The 17738-nt window shown below is 37.1% G+C and overlaps 1 protein-coding gene and 1 pseudogene across 2 annotated transcripts in view; both read right to left on the bottom strand.

Moving 5' to 3' along the window:
• DYNC2H1 (dynein cytoplasmic 2 heavy chain 1) overlaps nucleotides 1-17738 on the bottom strand; it is a 328866-nt gene that overhangs the window by 99255 nt on the left and 211873 nt on the right. For both annotated transcript variants that reach the window (XM_028158576.2, XM_008150183.3), the window contains 4 exons: nucleotides 15505-15630; nucleotides 12653-12763; nucleotides 9229-9384; nucleotides 594-669 (listed from right to left, as the gene is read on the bottom strand). In XM_028158576.2, the coding sequence (XP_028014377.2) occupies nucleotides 594-669; nucleotides 9229-9384; nucleotides 12653-12763; nucleotides 15505-15630 (469 nt within the window). The remainder of the gene's footprint in view (nucleotides 1-593; nucleotides 670-9228; nucleotides 9385-12652; nucleotides 12764-15504; nucleotides 15631-17738) is intronic.
• On the bottom strand, nucleotides 5584-6131 carry LOC103293791 (peptidyl-prolyl cis-trans isomerase-like 3; annotated as a pseudogene).

Raw genomic sequence — 17738 nt, 5'->3', positions numbered from 1 at the left:
AAGGAACAGAAATTTTCAAAGCACTGGGTAATTGAGGATGAGAAAAATAAAAGAATCCAGGGTGATTCATAGGCTTTGAACTTAAACAATTACATGAATGGTGGTGCCATTTACTAAAATGGGGCAGACACAGGGAACAATGGTTTGGCAAGTTTGCAGGTTGGGCTGGGAGAAAAGGGATCAAGAGATCTCTGTTCAGGACATTTTTAAGCTTGAGATTCCTATCAACATATTCTCTTCTGTAATCCATCCTTGTCTAAACTCTAGTGTCTCCTTGCCTGGGTAATACATAATAAATTTCAGGGGCCATTTTTGTCTTCAGAAGACAGAGAACTGGTGGCCTCGGGGATCGGATTATGTGGTCTTGTTTGCTTTTTGCTTCCTAAAGGCTACAGAGCGAGTTATATCAAAAACGGTGACCACACTAGATAAGAAGTCTCAGAGAACACAAGCATGGTGGCCAGGACATAAATCACAAAATAAACAGCAAATTTTATGAAAGAAAGTTAAGTCACTTTTGAAGAAACCATGATGTTAATATGTCAATTTTTTTTCATTAACAACAGATAAAAATTTTCATCAATAGAACCTACCATCAAAGAGCCTGTCAATAATGTTGTAACCAGCCCGAAGATCTGATAAAGAAAACTCATAAAATTTGGTCCAACCCTATCAAAAGAAAATGTAAAAGTATTAAAGAACTATAAGCAGTGTTCAAAGACATATATATACATGTATATACATGTGTATATATAGATATATATATACTTATATATACACATCGTAGTCCTTACAAACTTAAAAACAATGTTCAATACATGCTAAAAATCCAATTCTGACAATTTTTAATAAAATAAACAATGAAGCTAAAGTAATAGTCATATTTAAAAAAATTATTTACCTCCATAGGATGAAAAATACTTTATAATATCATAAAGCTGTTATCACTGAAGTATGTGGCAATAGTCATAGAGAGAAAAAAAATTGGCATAGTGCATTTTGAGTCTACATACTTTGTACACATTTTGTTCCCATAATTTTAAAACTTTATTGTTGAAAGTATTTCACATCCCCTTTTTTCTCCCACAGACACTATTTATCCCCCCACTCCAGGCCTCCACCACCCTATTATCTGTGTCCAAGGGTTATGCATATGTGCATACAAGTTCTTCGGTTGATCTCTTCCTACACATCCACCCACTACCGGCTTCCCTCTGAGATTGCACAGACTGTTCCATGCTTCTATGTCTCTGGATCTATTTTGTTCATCAGTTTATTTTGTCCATTAGATTACACATATATTGAGATTATGATATTTGTCTTTCTCTGACTGGCTTATTTCGCTTAGCATAATACTCTCCAGGTCCCTCTCTGCTTTCTCAAAGGGCAAGAGATCTTTCTTTTATATGGCTGCATCGTATTTCATGATATAAATGTAACACAGCTTTTTTATCCACTCATCTACTGATGGGCATGTGGGCTGTTTCCAGATCTTAGCTATTGTAAATTGTGCTGCTGTGAACATAGAGGTGCATACATTCTTTCTGATTGGTGTTTCTAGTTTCTTAGGGTATATTCCTAGCAGTGGGATCACTGGGTCAAATGGGATTTCCATATTTAATTTTTTGAGGGAACTCCATACTGTTTTCCACAGTGGCTGCACCAGTCTGCATTCCCATCAGCAGTGTGCAGGGTTTGCTTTTCTCCATTCTCACCAAAACTTGTTGTTTGTAGATTTTTTTTATGGTAGCCATTCTCACTAGTGTGAGGTGGAACTTCATTGTCATTTAAATTTACATCTCGCTGATTACTGACTGAGCATGTTTTCATATGACTCTTGTCCATCTGTAAGTCTGCTTTGGAGAAGTGTCTATTTAGGTCCTTTGCCCATTTTTAAATTGGATTTTCTGTCATACTTTTGTTAAGTTGTATGAGTTCCTTATATATTTTTTATATTAATCCTTTATCAGATGTGTCATTGCAAATATGTTCTCCCATACAGTGGGCTCCCTTTTCATTTTGTTGATGGTTTATTTTGATATGCAGTCCCATTTGTTTATTTTCTCCTTAGTTTCTCAAAATCTGTGCTCTTGAGAAGGTACTTGGATACAGAATATGTGGGATTTTCAGTAATTTTTAAACCTCCAACTGGATAGCTCAAATAAATAGTTGGATGTATAAGCTGAGAGCTTAGAGAATTAGTCTGAGTTGGATGTATAAATTTGGAGATCACTATTTGGATATTGTGAAAACAAAAAAGACTTAAACTTCCCTCACTAAGTTATATCCTATCCCAGTGGTCGGCAAGCTCATTAGTCAACAGAGCCAAATATCAACAGTACAACGATTGACATTTCTTTTGAGAGCCAAATTTTTTAAACTTAAACTTCTTCTAGCACCACTTCTTTAAAACAGACTCACCCAGGCCGTGGTATTTTATGGAAGAGCCAAACTCAAGGGACCAAAGAGCCACATGTGGCTTGCGAGCTGCAGTTTGCTGACCACTGCCCTATCCTATATAATAAAACCCTAATATGCAAATCGACTGAACAGCAGAACGAGCGGTCGCTATGACGCGCACTGACCACCAGAAGGCAGACGCTCAATGCAAGACCAGCGGCGGTTATCGGGGAGTGGGGCCAGTGGGCGGTGCCGGCCACCAGCCAATCGCCCTTGCCAATCGCCCTGCCCTCTGGTTGCCCCACAGATCAGCCCTGATCACCAGCCAGGCCAAGGGACCCTACTCTATATATTGGGAACAGTCTATTAGATTTAAAAATTAAAACCTGGCAAGGCTACTCTAACACTGAAAAAACAGGATGATGCAGCGATGACATGCATGGCCTCTGGCTTGCACATATTATGGTCGGCCCTGATTCTGACACTTATGACTGTGTGACAAAGCCAATTACTTAACTTCTCTCTGCTTCAGTTTTCCACCCATAAGATGGGGAAAATGGTACTACTGCCTCAGAAGCATCATGTTATGTACTATGTTTTATAACCAGGGCAAAAAATGTAGCTGCCCATACAACAGCAAGATACCTTTCACCTGTATGAAAAGAATGGTCACTGGTGCATCCAGAGTCCTGGATTGCGAGAGTGATGTCCGACTGCTGGTTTAGGCCTGACATCCCCCAGGGGGGTCCCAGATTATGAGAGGACACAGGCTGGGCTGAAGGCCCCCCGCCCCCGCACAAATTTCGAGCACCAGGCCTCTAGTTATATCTATAATTAAAGATCTTAAGGAAGACATAGGGATATCATATAACCTATCAATAGTTAATAAAGTTTCTATTATATTTCAAGTAAATTTTCTACTAACTCAGAGTGAAGTTTTATTAGTAACATTTCTTATATCACTCTATTAAACCTTATTTGTGAAATGTTTTATAAGTTAAATATCTAAGATTAATCAGTACTTACAAAACTATAAAATTAGAAGATTTATGCTATCAATATTACTTAATATAGCAATTTTTAACTGAAATACTAATTCCAAAATTATAAGAACTGTACTCTGTACCATAGCTACTGACACACGATTGGATAATTAATATTTTTTAAATTATGACATAAAAATTTGAAAGATAATTTTTGTTATTCATGTCCAATTTTTTGATAGGAATAATGTCATAAGTTGTGGAGAGGTTCTCTCTAGTATAGCCAATCAACCCCTAGTTAGCTCCGGTGGATTCCCAGGCATTAAGTGCTCTTATATGAATGGGATGAAGCCTGTTATCAAGTGCTCACAATCTAGTAAGAATAACAAGATGTCAAATAACAAATATAAAACAAAACTTATATTACATAAAGTACTGTATTAGAAGTACAATATCTATATATATAAAAGGCTCATATGCAAAGTGTCCCCTCGGGAATTCCACCGGGAGACTGGGAGTTCGATTGCTCGCTATGACGTATGTTGACCACCAGGAGGTGGTGCGGAATATGGCAGGCAGCAGCGGGGCACTGAGGGAGCGAGGAAAGGAGGAGGCAGGAAGGCAGAGGCCGGAGGAACCATGTGGTGGCAAGGAAAGGAGGAGGCGGGGAGGCAGGGAGGCAGGGAGGCAGGGAGGCAGGGAGGCGGGGAACCTGGGAGGCGGGGAACCTGATTGGCCCTGATTGCCTGCCAGGCCTAGGGACTCTACCCATGCATGAATTTCATGTACCAGGCCTCTAGTACATGCATAAAATAGATAAAGTTAATTCTGAAAATCAAATATAACCCTACAATAAATAATCTTAGCAAAAATAAAACCTGAGTTGAATTAATAGTGGATCTTTACTAATGAAAGTTGGCATTTTGGGGGGAAAAAAGCAAAATCAAATGAGGAAAATAGGCAAAATAGGGAATTTATAGAAGTACATATCTGTATGACCTGGTCTCTATCAATTAATGGTATTCTCTTTATTATCTGCTTTAACTCCAATTTTATGATTTTCATGAGATCAAATTTAGAGTGTTAAATATATGACATTTTCAATTTGTGTATATGAAAGTGAATTGCTGTATTATCTATTAAGGGCATTTGGTATTTATAATATTTATGAATTTTTAAAAATACGCTTATCTTTTGACCCAAACATTTCACATTTAGAAATTGGCCACCAAAAATAAATGCCAAAAGAGGCAAGTATAGGCAAGTATTTTGTAACAGCAAAGATAGAAAAGAATATGCATGCTCACTCAGCAATATAAAACTGCTCGAAAATATGTATACTGACATAATGAACATAAATAATATTTTTAAATTAAATATTAAATGGGTACTAATATTTAATAGTCTCTAAAATGCACTGGTTATTAAAATAAGCTACAGAACTGTATTTGTAATGTGCTGCCATTTGAGTTAAAAAGAACATCTGAGTGTATATGAATACATAAAATATGTTTGTATATTTATTTAATATTTCTTAGGGACACCCCAGAAATGGTGAAGAGTTGATGCCCTGGGAAAAGATACAAGATAGGAAAGTAGAATGGGGAAGTCTAAATAATTTTTTAATATTTTTATTGATTTCAAAGAGGAAGAGAGAGGGAGGGAGAGAGAGAAACATCAATGATGAGAGAGAATCATTGATTGGCTGCCTCCTGCACGCCCCCTGACTGGGGATCGAGCCCACAATCCAGGCATGTGCCCTTGACCAGAATTGAACCTGGGACCTTTCAGTCTGCAGGCTGACACTCTATCCACTGAGCCAAACTGGTTAGGGCAGGAAGTCTAAATTTTAATAGCAAACTGCTTTGTACATTTTTCATTTGTAGTATATCATTTAATAAAAAATAAAATCTAATTTTATTTTTTAAATATAATTCTTTTCTTTTTTTTAAATAAATGTTTTTATGTAACAAAAGGTAAACATTTTTTAAATTAAATTTAAATACATTGGATATAGTTATAGTAAAGAATATGCTCAATCATAGGAGTAAAAGTTATTTGGTTCCCTTTGGTACCACAGACTCGGAAGATCTTCGTTGTAAACAAGCAGGATGATACAATCTGTTGACATAATTAAAGCTGGGTAAACCACAGTAAGTGTGTTCCTCAAATAGTTTGCCAAGTATTTGTCCATGCCTATTATAACTATTGAGCAAATGGGTTTGCATGAATAGTTATATCCTTAATGTGTACATCATTAAGAGGTCGGTATGTCTTCTCATTTACTGGTAACTTCTCCAATTAATCTAGAGTCTCCAGACCATCTATTACCTTTCCAAATACTGTGTATTTCATGTCCAAATGTGGCTGCTTGCCATAGGTGATGAAAAACTGTGATCCATTGGTATTTGGGCCATTATTAGCCATAGATATACCTCTAACGTTGTGCTTAAGATATTCACTGTATTCATCCTCAAATTTCTTGTCCCAGATACTGTTTCCTCCTCTTCTGGTACCTGAGGGGTCTCCTGTTTGAACCATGAAACCCTTGATATTTCTATGAAATATACAGCCATTGTAGTAATTTCTGGCACAAAGAGCCAAGAAATTTTCACATGCTTTGGGTGTCCTCTCGCAGAAGATTTCTATGTTAATATCACCTACATCTGTATGCAGTGTCACCGACATTTTTCTTCTTGATGGTTACTGTTACTTAATTTCTCAGTCTTATCAAGAAAAGTTCAAAAACGAATCCGACTTAAGCGCCCAACCTCCTGATGGCCCTACTCCCTCTCCCAGCGCCTCCTCCTAATTTTTCTTTTCTTAATAAAAAGTGCATCATTATCACTATACTTCATTTGTCCATCAGGATTAACTGATCCATTAGTGTGAGGGCAAATGTCCGAAAAATTAAGGGTAAAGGCTTTAGAGAAAAGTGGGCCTGGCCATTTCTAACCTCTGTAGTTCTTTAGGTGTAATTCCTTCAGCAAGTTAATTATCATTGAGATCCATTGTCCTATTTTGTAAAATGAGAAAATTAAGCATACACTCCCCATAAATGTAGTATGTAAATTATATGAATTAACACACTACTGTTATTTGCTATTTCATGTGTTTGACAAATTGCTAACAGACTATGTGTTAAGCACTTTTGAACATACACTATTTTGTTTAATCCTCACAATAAAGATAAGCATAGCCGAAACCGGTTTGGCTCAGTGGATAGAGCGTCAGCCTGTGGACTGAAGGGTCCCAGGTTCGATTCCGGTCAAGGGCATGTACATTGGTTGCGGGCACATCCCCAGTGGGGGTGTGCAGGAGGCAGCTGGTCGATGTTTCTCTCTCATCAATGTTTCTAACTCTCTATCCCTCTCCCTTCCTCTCTGTAAAAAAATCAATAAAATATATTTAAAAAAAAAAGATAAGCATAATTATTATTCCCATTCTGGAGCTGAGGAAACAGCTAGTTGCTTATTAGAGTTAAAGTTCATATGCCCAAGGTCACATAACTAGGAATTCTAGAGTCAGGGTCCAAACCCAAGTCTGTAACTTCATAACCTATGCCCTGATTTTGACATGTAACTGAAATAGAAAGAGAGGATAAATGAGGCAGGTAGAGAGGGAAGTTTGAGGAAAGATTATCCGAAGAAAAGTAGACAAAGTTGAAAAAGGAGGATGGGAAAAATTTAAAGATGAAAGAATGATGCAATCGGTGGCTAAGATAGGCATTTGACAAGCAGGACAAATCATGGGTACCAGCTAGGGCTGCCATGGCAATGTGATCTACTGCATGTGACAACAGGAACAGCTAGGGCCTATGTGAGAAAGAGCTTGATGAGTTCAAAGACCATAAAGAAGTCACGTGTGACTGAGGTGGAAAGAACAAGTGGGAACCTGAGAGAAGGTTGAAGACATAGGCAAACTTTTCCTTTTGGACCGTGGTAAGAAATGTGCATATTTTCCTCCAAATACAACAGAAAGATATTTGATGGGTTTTAAGAACAGCAATAAAATAATAAATTTTATATATTAAAAAAATCCTGGCTGCTAAATGTAAAAAGTTAGAAGAGTTGGAAGGCTATCTTAGAAAGTAGTACAGGTAAGAGTTAATAAGGCTTAGAAAAAATGGGAAGGAAACATGACAATTTTTAGGAAGTATAATCAATACGACTTGATAATGAACTGGATAGGGAGACTAAGAAAAAAGCCTCAAGAACAATTCCTAGGTTTCTTTGGAAAATTGGACAGATACATGAAAAAAAGAAAAGAAACTAAACCACCAACTTACATAATATACAAGAATAAACTCAAAATGGATAAAACACCTAAATGTAAGTCAGGAAACCATAAAAATCCTAGAAGAAACCTTAGGCAGCAAAATCTCAGACATTTCTCATAGCAATATGTTTATGGATACATCTCCTAGGCCAAGGGAAACAAAGGAGAAAATAAACAAAAGGGACTCCATCAAAATGGAAAGCTTCTGCACAGCAAAAGAAACCATCAAGAAAATTAAAAGGGAGCCACTGTATGGGAGAACATTTTGGCAATAATACATCTGATAAGGGGTTAATTTCCAAAATATATAAGGAACTCATACAACTTAAGAAAAAAGGCAGGCAAATAATCCAAAAAAAATGGACAAAGGACCTAAATAGACACTTCTCCAAAGGAGGACATGCAAATAGCCAAGAGACACGAAAAAATGCTCAAAGTCAGTGATCAAAGTTTTAATATGAGATGCATATTAAAATGACAAAAAGGAATTATCTCACACCTGTCAGAATGGCTACCATCAACAAATCAACAAATGACAAGTGCTGGTGAGGATGTGGAGAAAAGGGAATCCTAGAACACTGCTGGTGGGAAGGCAGACTGAAGCTGCCTCTGTGAAAAACAGTATGGAGTGTCCTCAAAAAATTAAAAATGGAACTTCCATTTGACCCAGTTATCCTATTTCTAGGAATATATCTTAAGAAAGCAGAAACACCAATGAGAAAGAATATATGCACCCCTATGTTCCCAGCAGCACAATTTACAATAGCTAAGATTTGGAAACAGCCCAAGTGACATCAGCAGATGAGTGGATAAAAAAGCTGTAGCACATTTACTACATGGCTGTAAAAAAGAAGGAACTCTTATCATTGGCAACAGTATGGAGGGACCTGGAGAGTATTATGCTAAGCGAAATAAGCCAGAGAAAGACAAGTGTCAGATGATCTCACTTATATGTGGAATCTAATAACCAAAATAAACTGATGAACAAAATAGATTGTGAGACATGGAAACATGGAACAGACTGACAAATATGAAAGGGAAGGGGGATGGGAGGGCAGGAAGAGATTAACCAAAGAAATTATATGCATGTATGAATAACCCATTCATACAGACACTAGTGAAGTGAAGGCCTCAGGGATGAGGGCGAGCAGGAGTAGGGTGATTGGGGGTTAATCAGGGTAAAAAGGAGACATCTGTAATACTTTCAATAATAAAGATAAAAATTTTTAAAGTAAATGAATAGCAATGCCTTTTATCAAGAGGGATATACTAAAGAAAAAACAGGAATGGGGAATTCAGTAGTTGATCTTTGAGATACCTGTTAGACATAAAACTATAAAAATGATGCCTAACAATCATAGAAGGCTTATGATGGTTAATTCATTGTCCTAAAGACCTAAACATTTTAATTCAAAGAAATATGAACTAGACTACTATATATAATCCAGGACATTAGCATAATAGATTATGAATCAAGAGCCACATTATGAAGTAATCCCAGCCATTTCTACTAAACTTCAAAAATATATATACAATTTATAATATATCCAAGACTAATCCTACTTACCTGTGGAATATAGTTTCTTCTTTCTTGACATGCAGCATGAAACCATGCAAAACTGAAGAGAGCATTAGCTCTATGTAGATTACCATTTTTGCTAATTTGCTCAGGAGTCCAAGATTCATAAGTACGCATTAAATTCTTCTTTAAACCTGGAGGTGACTAAAGAAAAGATAACAGACATCATATTATTTAAAAATAAAATAAAACAAAATAGTATTTAACACATTTGAGAACATACTGTAATGAAAAAAACTTTATAGCATTACCAACTTGACTTAAATTATTATTGTGTTACTTCAAAATGTACAAATATAAAACTCCTTATACCTAATAGTTAATCTCTAGTATAAATCCAAAATAATTTTTGAAATTTAAAAAAACCTATAAACCAACAATATTCAAAATAACCAATTAAGTTTTATATGATCATTAAGGGATTTGACTGAACTGATTTCCAACATAAAAATATATACAAATAATTCAACTAATTACTTAAAGAATGTCTGCTACAAAGAACAGTCATTCCTTTGGCAATCCTTTTCATTTGTTTTTTCTTAAATAAAAAATTTTATTTAAAAGTAAAAGAAAAATACTATTGATTTATTAAGTACATGTGCAAATTTTCACTTTTTAAAATGAAAATGTTGCCCTGGTTGGTGTAGCTCAGTTGGTTGAGCATTGTCCCATGCACCCAGAGTTTGCCAGTTCGATTCCCAATCAGGACACATGCCCAGTTGTGGGCTCAGTCCTCAGTGGGGGGCGTGCAGGATACAGTCAATCGATGTTTCTCTCTCTTTCTTCCCATTTCCCCTCTTCTATCTCTAAAATCAATAAAAACACTTTTTAAATAAATAAATAAATAAATAAATTGAAAAGATCTGCTTATGATACATTTATAAAATACTAGAGGCCTAGTGCACAAAATTCGTGCATTGGGGGGGGGGGGGTGAGTATCCCTCAGCCCAGGCTGCATCCTCTCCATTCTGGGACCCCTCGAAGGATGTCTGACTGCCTTTTTAGGCCTGATCTCCAGCGGGATAGGGCCTAAACAGGCAGTCGGACATCCATCTCACAATCCAGGACTGCTGGCTCCCAACTGCTAGCCTGCCTGCCTGATTGCCCCTAACCACTTCTGCCTGCCAGTGTAATCACACCCTAACCATTCCCCTGCCAGCCTAATCAACGCCTAACTGCTGCCCTGCTAGTCCGATGGCCCCTAACTGCCCTCCCCTGCCAGCCTGGTCGCCCCCAACTGCCCTCCCCTGCTGGCCCTGTCACCCCTAACTTCCCTCCCTTGCCAGCCAGGTTGCCCCTCACTGCCCTTGCCTGCCGGCCTGATTGCCCCCAACTGCCCTTCCCTGCAGGGCTGATTCCCCCAACTGCCCTCCCTGCAAGGCTGGTCCCCTGCCCAACTGGCCTCCCCTGCAGGCCTGGTCCCCCACAACTGCCCTCCCCTGCAGGGCTGGTCCCCCACAACTGCCCTCCCCTTCAGGCCTAGGTCCACCCAACTGTCCTCCCCTGAAGGCCTAGTTACCCCCAACTGCCCTCCTCTGCTGGCCCAGTCACCCCTAACTGCCCTCCCCTGCAGGCCTGATTGCCCCCAACTGCCCTCTCTTTCAGGCCTGGTCCCTCCCCCGGACTTCTAGTTTAAATAAAATGGAAAATTTCTAAGAAAATGTAATGAAATTACCTCCAAAATAGGATCTTGGATAAGGCTGCACTTTAAAACATTCAAGGAACATATTTCCTAATATAGTAACTCTTCATTAATTAAAATATTTACTGTGTTCTTCCAACATTCCATGTATTATATGATAAGAACAAAAGAAGAAAGAAAAATAGATCCCATCTTTATGGCTCATGCAACCCAGTTCTAGGATGTAGTTTAGTAGCAGAGTATAAGGGGAGAGTGGCTGGAGAAGATTCTGTAAAGGTTATTTCTTACTAGACATTATAAAGCTTTGCCTTGGGTTAGCATGTTTTGTAAAAAAGGTAATAGAAACAATGTATTTGTGACATAGTTGTTCAATTACATATTTTCAAATATTAAATAATCTTTGCATTCCCTAGATTTAATCCTATCCCTGTTCCTCCTTAAATGAGACTAACAAGTTCAGATGAAAAAGAAAAGATGTACTGATCTAAAATAACAGATGGGTATAAACACTAATAAACCATTTTGTTAAGAAAAAGGATTATATAAAACAAAGAAGTTCCTACAAATTGAAAGAAAATGCAGGCAGAACCCCTTTTACCAGTTTTTAAATGTTTTAACTCAGTTTATTATTTTATTTATGACTTTGACCAGTTATATATCATTACAAACACATACAGTTTGGGACATACAAGGTTTAGAAAGGATCTTCCAGCATTAGCAGTTAGAAGGATAGATATATGGATGAATGAAAGAAAGAAAGAAAACAAAAAATGTAACTTAGCTAGGTCAAAAAACACATGAAATAAAAATTGGATATCCATGTACAAAAGAATGAAGTCACACCCTAACTGGTGTTCTCAGGGGTTAGAGCATTAGTCCTTGCACTGATGGATCTCAGGTTCTATTCTATTCTATGTCAGGGGCACATACCCGGGTCACAAGTTCCAATCCTTGTTGGGGGTGGGGGTGGGAGGCAACCGATCCAAGATGTGTCTCTCTCACATTGATACTTTTCTCTCTCTCTCTCTCTTTTCCTCTCCCCACCCCCACCCACTTCCACTCTCTAAAAATCGAAGGAAAAAAATAGCCCTGGCCAGGCCCACAGGCCCAAACACTCCAGAGGCTGCAGAGCAGGGAGGCTGGATCTGCCACCGGAGTGGCCAGATCCTGCCTCTCTGCTTGGTCCCTGCGACCCCTGGCCGGGCCGACAGGCCCAAACACTCTAGCAGCGGAGCTGAGGGGACTGGGCGCCGCCATTTTGTGGCTATGGGTGCCGCCATCTTTGTGATGGAGTGCTGGTTAATTTGCATATTACTCTTTTATTAGCTAGGACTAGAGGCCCAGTACACAGATTCGTGCACCAGTGGGGTCCCTCGGCATAGCCTACAGTGGTCTGCAGTCCAACGCTGCATGCCACTCTTGCTGCCGCTCCTGCTCATCCCAGCCCTGCTGCAGCTGCCACTGCCGCCAGTTGGTACACTCGCTGCCACTTTGCTGCGGTCTATGGCTGCAGTGGCCAGCCATGAGCCCTGCGTCTGGTCCCCGTTGGTCAGTTGAGCAGTGCTCCCACTGTGGGAGCACACTGACCATCAGGGGGCAGCTCCTGCCTTGAGCATCTGCCCCCTGGTGATCAGTGCTCCTCATAGCAACTGGTCAAGTGGTCAAACGGTTGCTTAGGCAACGCATAATAGATAGTTGTTTACAGAGCTTTGGAAGGCATGTAGAGATTGCTGCACTTAGACAAGTAGTGGTTCAAGTTTTAAATCTTACCTCATATGTTATTTTCAAACTTGACTGTAATAAAATAGGAGTAAAGTTGGGGTGAACTTCTGCAGTGAGCCAAAGACGAAAGGTATCTTTTGGTTGAAGAGTATTCAACTCCTTATTTATAAAAACAACATCAATAAAAATCTATTAAAATACATACACAAATTTCCATTTTATAAATATACTATTACTAAGTAATTTTTCTTACTAAAATCTTTCTGTGATATCCTGATATATTTCTTCATGTTCTGATTATATTTACTTTAAATGTACTTCTTCTCTATTATTAGCATAGATAAGGTAAGAATTTGGACCTGAATCTAGTCCATCAGGCTTGAACTTTGTCCAAATTCTGTCACTATTTGTTATGTGACCTTGGGTTCTATGAGTTACACCATCGCTAAACAAGAATACTAGTAGTACCTACCTCATAGTATTATGTAAAACACTTAAAACTGTCTTTTACCTAGTAAGTGCAAAATAAGTATTAGCTATAATTGCTATGCCTAAATTGATAATCATCTTTAGGCCTTCAGATTCTCATTGCTTTAGTTCATGCTTCCAGGAAAGTCTTAAAAGTGATATCAATTCGTTTATTGACAATTAGTGTATCATATTGCATATGATAGAAATCGAAAACTTTACCATACAAATTCATCTGTCCATGCTGTATGCTTTAGTCACTATTCACATTTTTATGCCTGTGTCTTTACTCATCATATGCTTTCTGCCAGTTATTCTCTTTATAACCTGATGAATTCTTACCCATTTGTCAAAATATAATTTAAACATCATATCTTAGGGCAATATCTTCTTCAACTCTTCACTACTACAATCCCAAGCAGAATTAATGAATTGATTTTACATTCTGTAAATTATCTTCTGTAGTATAAATCATACTACATATTAATTACTAATGTGTTCTCTCTCTTCTAAACTAAGTTCTTAGAGAATAGGTACAAATTATTATGTAACCAGTACCTAGGACATTTCTTGACTTTTCAGTACTCAGCAAGTGTTTATAGAATGGGTTAATGAATATTGATAAATACTGACAACTCTAAAAAATATTGATAAATACTGATAGCTCTAAAAAAGAGTGAAGTCTAAAATTATTTTAATAAATACATGTGTAATACTAACATTCCTTAGCAATGTGAAATTTTAGAATTAAGATGACCAAAAAATGGCAAAAAAAGTGACCATAAAAAATACTGTTCTTGCTTAAAATCCTAAGTTACAAAATGTGCCTATACCTAATAATTATTTAAAAATGTAAAGTTTTAAAATGTAAGTTTTATAATATCAAAACATAAAGCTTTGCCTTGGGTTAGCATGTTTTGTAAAAAAAGGTAATAGAAACAATGTATTTGTGACATAGTTGGATAAATAACTTTGTAAATTTATATCCAAATAATTCATACAAACTTCCCAAAAGAAGAGTAAATTTTTACAATTTTTTAAACTTTTGTAATATAATCTATCCTATACTAGTATACTTCAAAAATTCTAATTAAGTAAACACTTTAATTATATTTTATATAAATTAACAGCTATCAATATACTGTTTAGAACAGAAAGCAAGATTCTAGTATTCACAGGTCTTCTTTACACATTTTAAAATGTCATTCATCAGACATAAAATTCATATTTTTATACATTAGTATTTTTTACAGAATATTGTATTAGTAATGAATATTTAAATATCGATATAAACAGCAGTTCCAAAATCTATATGTTTTGTTGATTATAAGTGAAGAATCATCATGGGCCATCGATTCATTCACTCAGTCATTAACTCGTTCCTCAAAGATTTATTGACTACCTATTTTGTGTAAGGTGCTACAGCTGCTATCTTATTAGGAGTATACACATTTTTAAGACATCACAACTCTGCTAGGGCCTCCCTCAAGCCACTCTATTCTGTTTGATTCTGTTCCAAATAATACTTCTATCAGATTAATTAAACTAATTAATTATTAATTCCTCTGCTAAGGACCTCCTTTGACTATGTCCAAGGACAAAAGTTCCAAGCTCTTCTGCAAGGTTCTCAGGGTATTCTGGAACCTAGCCCCTTCCTAGACATCTAACTCCATTGCCCCACACTGCCCTACCCAGGCCCTTCTAGTATATTCAAGGACATCTTGTTTCCTTGTACTGGGCATGAACATAATAGTCATCTATGTTAATCTGGGTTTGCATTTAAAACTACCCAGCAATTTGTTTCATTTTAAGATAATTTTCATGTTGGGGCCACTGAGTTACGTGAAATGATTATTTCAGATTACATCATGGTTGTCTTAACAACTAGGTTGTTTGTTCTGCAGGTCCCTCTGACTTATCTACATCTTTTCTCCCCATACAGGCACAACCAAACAAGAGCATAAAGAAAAAGTTATGTTATATATAAATAAATATACAATCCTTTAAAGCACTTCATTTTTCTTCTGAAAAAAATTCTCTAAGTCTCCCTTCAATCATGATTAATAATTACCTGGCTTTCCTTAAATGCCTTTAAAAACAGATTTTTATTGACTTCCTACTAAAAGATCCATCTTAGTTGGTACACATGTACATATTTTAAAAGAAAATACTTAACAGATTTCAAATTTCTCAAATACTAATTTTTTTAAATATCATAAGTAATGCATGATGTATTTTAATACTGATGTCCCTTGAATATTACTGAATTGAGTATATTAGATGTACAGGGTATCCCCCAAAAAATGTATACACACTTTAACAGCTGATAATTCAATTTTGAAAATGAAATGTATTTTAATAAACACTGCCTTTTAATTATTCAAAGTTTGTATATACATTTTTGGGGGGATTTGTATATCTATTGAATCTACCTTTTCCAGAACAGGCAGCCAAGATACCACAAGATGTAAGTTTTTCAAACAGAGCCAATCTCCATTGTGAGCACATTCTTTTAGCATTTGAATTGCTAAATCAGCTTGACCTTGACCCATGGCAATCTGCAGAAACAAAACAAAACAAAACAAAAAACTAAAAAACAAATCTGATAACATGTTGTAACATGCAATCAGCGTTCTCAGTTTTTTAATAAAAGATATCAGACTCCATATTTTTCTATTTACTAAAATATATTATTATTACAGGTTTGCAAGCTATAAAACAGTATAAAATTATTGAATAATCTTTTGCTCCTTATCCCACCATTTCCTGTAATTCTTACCCTCTCAAAAAAAGACCTTAAAATTTTATTTTTAATATAACTATAGTCTCGTTGAATACTTTGAAATTGACTTCTCTGAATTTCTCCAACATTGCATATATTTGGCTCTCAAGCTACTGGTCTAGCTATTTAACTGTCTCATTCACTGGCTGGCCTTTCATCATCTAGCAAATCCTAACATATCAGTGAGCCTCAAGACTACACTCAGCCCTTGGCTCCTCTATTGTTTCTCAGAGAGGAGGTGGGAGGAGAGAGAAAAAGAGAAAAGGGGAGGGGAGAAACTAAAGGGGAAGAGGGAATGAGAATCCTGACCTCACCGGAATTCCATTCCAATTTTTCCAATCCCTTTAGTCCATCTGCACTTAGAACATTCATACAGTGAAGAGGCCACCTTATACAATAGAAAACTTCACAGCATTAAAAGTATTCAAGCAGAAGCGGTTTGACTCTAGATTGCATTCAGCACATATGATTTCTCTATTATTAAAATGCTTGGACGAGGTGACTACTTCAGTCTAAGGTTCTTTAAAATTTAGTCAAGAATCTAATATGGCTACAGGCCTCTTACCATATCAAGTCTAAAATACTCCATGTTTTTTAAGGACAATTTATATAATACTTGTATATTAATATAGCTATATCTGTGTACATATGTATATACTTTATAAGTATACATATATTGGGAATCCTGGCTCTAATATTTTACTAGGTACATAGTCAAAACATTTATATAAATGGCAAACTATTTTAGAGAGAGAAGGAGGGAGGGAGAAAGAGAGAGAAAATTTTGTTTTTCAATTAGACTATAAAGTCTTTGAGAGTGAGAACAATGTCTAATTCATTGCATACTAAAGCACACAATGAAACAGGTAATAAATACTCATACTGATTTTTTAAAAATATTTTTATTGATTTCAGAGAGAAGGGAGAGAGAGAGAGAAACATCAATCTCTCCTACATGCCTCCCAATGGGGTTCAAGGCAGCAACTTGGGCATGTGCCTTGACTGGGAATCAAACCATGACCTCCTGGTTCATAGGTCCATGCTCAACCACTGAGCCATGCCAATCAAGCTTCTATTTTTTTTATTTTTTTTTTTTTTTAAATTTCCAAGGTCTACTAGTAACCTGGAATTAAGCAGATAGGAGGGATGAAACAAATACTGGTTGAATTGTTTCAATACACATATTAGTTTGCCATTAATTTAGTTTTATGTTTTTATTAATCCTCACCCCAGGATATTTTTTTTTCATTGATTTTTAGAGAGAGTGGAAAGGAGGAATGGAGAAGAGAGAGAGAGAAATATCGATGTGAGAGAGATACATTGATTGTTTGCTTCCTACACATGCCCTTTACTGGGAATCAAACCCAGACCCTTCAGTCCACGGGCCAGTGCTCTATCCACTGAACCAAATCAACCATGGCTAGTGTGCCATTTTAAATGGAATGAAGGAATGTACAACATAATCAGAGTAAAAGGATATTTTGGTGAACTGAAATGGTAACTAAAAATAGAAAATTCAAAAGTTTCCATAAGTCATAAGTTGTGTGTAAACACCTTAAAGGTTCATAAATCCTTAGAAGATATCCTATATAATAAAAGGCTAATATGCAAATCGACTAACAGTGGAAGGACCGGTTGCTATCACACGCATTGACCATCAGGGGGCAGACACTCAAGGCAGGAGCTGCCCCTGGTGGTCAGTGTGCTCCCACAGGGGGAGCGTCACTCAGCCAGAAGCTGGGTTCACGGCTGCGCTGGTGAACACAGCAGCGGTGGCGGGAGCCTCTCCCGCCTCCACAGCAGCACTAAGGACACCTCGGTGAACATCCCCCGAGGGGTCTCGGACTGCAAGAGGGTGCAGGCCAGGCTGAGGGGCCCCCTCAA

This window comes from Eptesicus fuscus, chromosome 13 (assembly GCF_027574615.1).
Source record: "Eptesicus fuscus isolate TK198812 chromosome 13, DD_ASM_mEF_20220401, whole genome shotgun sequence".
Taxonomy (NCBI): Eukaryota; Metazoa; Chordata; class Mammalia; order Chiroptera; family Vespertilionidae; genus Eptesicus; species Eptesicus fuscus.
The sequence above is the reverse complement of the archived record's forward strand: the minus strand, read 5'-3'. Positions and strand labels throughout refer to the sequence as shown.